The sequence below is a fragment of the Salvia splendens genome, chromosome 3 (genome assembly GCF_004379255.2).
Source record: "Salvia splendens isolate huo1 chromosome 3, SspV2, whole genome shotgun sequence".
Taxonomy (NCBI): domain Eukaryota; kingdom Viridiplantae; phylum Streptophyta; class Magnoliopsida; order Lamiales; family Lamiaceae; genus Salvia; species Salvia splendens.
Window position 1 is genome coordinate 692,469 of NC_056034.1, and position 3,004 is coordinate 695,472.

General features: G+C 40.0%; 1 protein-coding gene across 1 annotated transcript; it reads left to right on the forward strand.

Annotated features, from left to right (window-relative positions):
• The first annotated feature begins 1,047 nt into the window (after positions 1-1,047).
• Positions 1,048-2,078, forward strand: LOC121795233 (putative late blight resistance protein homolog R1A-10). The gene is made up of 2 exons (XM_042193724.1): positions 1,048-1,582; positions 1,630-2,078. The coding sequence occupies exons 1-2, from the start codon at positions 1,048-1,050 to the stop codon at positions 2,076-2,078; spliced, it is 984 nt and encodes a 327-aa protein (XP_042049658.1).
• The last annotated feature ends 926 nt before the right edge of the window (positions 2,079-3,004 follow it).

Consider the following 3,004-nt stretch of genomic DNA (forward strand, 5'->3'; position numbering starts at 1 on the left):
AAAATCTACGTCCACGGGAAGAAGGGAGGGCAAGATTGTATTGCTTGATCTGGGATTACAGCTTACAACACAGACTTGCTATATGATATTTTATCTCTAGAGAGCTTACCCCCGTCTATCAGATCTAAGTTCTATTTATATATTGAACTAAGATCGTGGCTTGCATCACCACCCTAAGTCGTGGATGTCGTGTAGGTCATGGCCTAAGATCGTGGATGTAGCGTAGGTCATGGCCTACGATCGTGGCCTGAGTTGACACCACGTGGTAGTGGGTGGTGTGTTTGGAAGTTGTGGAAATCCTGTATGGGTCCACTAACTCCTTGTTCGGTCGAATACTGAGACCGAACTGCTTTGGTTGCCGATCTGAGAGTAGAGCTTGATGCCGACCTGAGAGCAGAGCTTGATTGGTTGGCTTTTACCGAGCTGTAGGCTGAGGCCGAACTCTTTGGTAATGCCGAACTCATACTCTTCCTTGGGCTTTGGGCTGATGGGCCGTCATTGCTGTTGGGCTTGTTTAGTACGCACCCCATCAGACTTCATCTTTCCTTTGCTGAAAAATACTAAATCCAACAGTGGGTATGTATTTGTGTTATGTGGAGTGATGCGATTGATTTTGTATGACTTGTAGTGTCTTAACACACAGAAAATTATGCAGCTACTATGTCTAAATGGACTTCTAACTGCACATAGTCATAGGTTTTAAAATAATGTATTAATTCTATTTTTTAAAAGTTGAAGTAATTAAAATAATGTATGAATTTAAATTTCTAAAAGTTTGTAGTTAATATTTAAAAAAAAAAACAATCAAAATCCAATTGAAATTGGGACTGCATACCCGACCCGATTTGACAGAACTATGTGCAGCAGCCTGCAGGAAATCTCCACGAAGAAATTAGTACTATTAGTTAAAATGATAGTGGCAACATGGTGTTAAAGTTCCAAGATGATTCATTATTTAATTCTACAGCATCCCTTTTGAGAATTCAGAATCACTCTCTCATTTTCATTAATCTTCTCCTCTAGATTGATAACACAAGATTCAAAATCATGGCAGCTTATGGAGCTCTGGTTTCTGTTATGAATATCATAGATACCCTTCATCTTCACCCTCACCCTCCCATCTCTCTACACCCTAAACAGGCTGAGTCTCTCACTGAAAACGTCACTTTCCTCCAAGACTTTCTCGAAGTCTATAATCCCCGTCTTGACTACAGCAAAGAAGCTGATCCATTGGAGAGACGCATCGTGGATGCAGCTTATGCAGCTGAAGACATAATTGAATCCCATATCGTGGATCAGATCACAAGCGATGGAGGAAAGATCAGCCCCGACTCCTTGTACGAAGCTCTGGAGAAGGTGATCAGAGATATGGATCTGATAAAGAAAGACGCCAAGGAAATCGAACAGACTTTGGGTGTGCACACCACCAAGTCAATGCCTTCAGATTCCTCGAAATCGTCTCCTACTGCAAAGGAGAGTAGCATGGTGGGTGCTGAACATCTCATGCTTGAAATGAAGGACAAGCTCACTTCAGATCGACGTGATCTACAGATCATTCCCATTGTAGGAATGGGCGGCTCAGGTAAGACTACTCTTGCCATAAACATTTGCCAAGACCGTCTTATTAAGGAGCATTTCATGTTTCTGCTTGGGCTGCCATATCTCAAGAGTATAACAATCAAGAAATGCTCATAGATATTCTTGGTCAGTTAAATAAAGTTGTTGGTCAAAATTTGGGTGTTGATGGCTTGGGAGAAATATTGTATAAACACTTGTTTGGTAGAAGATACTTGATTGTACTTGATGATATGTGGAGTATCGAGGCGTGGGATGGGATTAGGAGGTTTTTACCAGATAACAAAAATGGTAGCCGAATAGTGGTGACGACTAGGCTATCAAACTTGGCTTCTAATTTATCCAACTCTAAAAACCTTGAGATGAGTCTTTTGAATGAGGTTGATAGTTGGGATATGCTCTCAAAAACTGTGTTTGGAGAGGAAGGTTGTCCTCCAGAATTGGAGGAAATAGGGAAGAGAATAGAAAAAGTTGCAAAGGACTTCCGTTGTCAATTGCTGTGATTGGAGGGCTTTTGGCCAAATCCAATCATACAAGAGAGTTTTGGAGTCCATAGAGGAAAACTTGAGTCAATAGTTAATTCAGAGGATGATGAATGGTGTTTAAGAATATTACATATGAGCTATAAGCAATTGCCAGTTTATTTGAAACCATGCTTTCTCTATTTGGGAGTTTTTAGTGAAGATAAGGTGATTCTTAGATCAACGCTCATTAAGCTATGGGTTGCTGAAGGATTTCTAAAGCCAAAAATTGGAAAAAGCTTGGAAGAGATAGCCAAAGTGTGTTTGAAGGAGCTTGTTGATAGAATCTGGTTTTAGTTGATGAGATTGGGAGTAATGGGGAGATGAAATGTTGCAAGATTCATGATTTGTTGAGGGATTTGTGTTTGAAAGAAGCTGAAAAGGAAAGGTTTCATCGGGTCATAAGAGATGATCCTCCATCCAATAATAGTGAACGTATGGTTGTTTTTCCACGTAAAACTGCAACGCTGTTTACGAGTGAAGTCTTGGAATCTTTGTCACATGCTCGTTCCATAATATGTGATTTTTTGCGACTACGGAAGTGAGGCTGTGGAAGTTATGTATGGTGAATACGAAGACAATGAAATTCGATTGCCCTACAATCTCAGATTGTTAAGGACATTCAAAGCAGTTGATAAACATCTTAGAAGTGGTGACTATTTCCTAGATAATTTGTTTGAATTGGTGAACTTACGATACCTTGCTGCTAGAGTTCGAACGACGCATGAATTCCCTACTACATTTGATCTGCTTTGGAATCTACACACATTGATTATTGATTCTGCTTATGAACTTATTGGACCAGTTGAAATATGGAAATTACATCAACTTCGACATCTCGAGTTTCCTGAAGGATTGATTCTTCCAGATCCTCCTAGTGGCGATAATGTCATTGTTATCATGAAGAA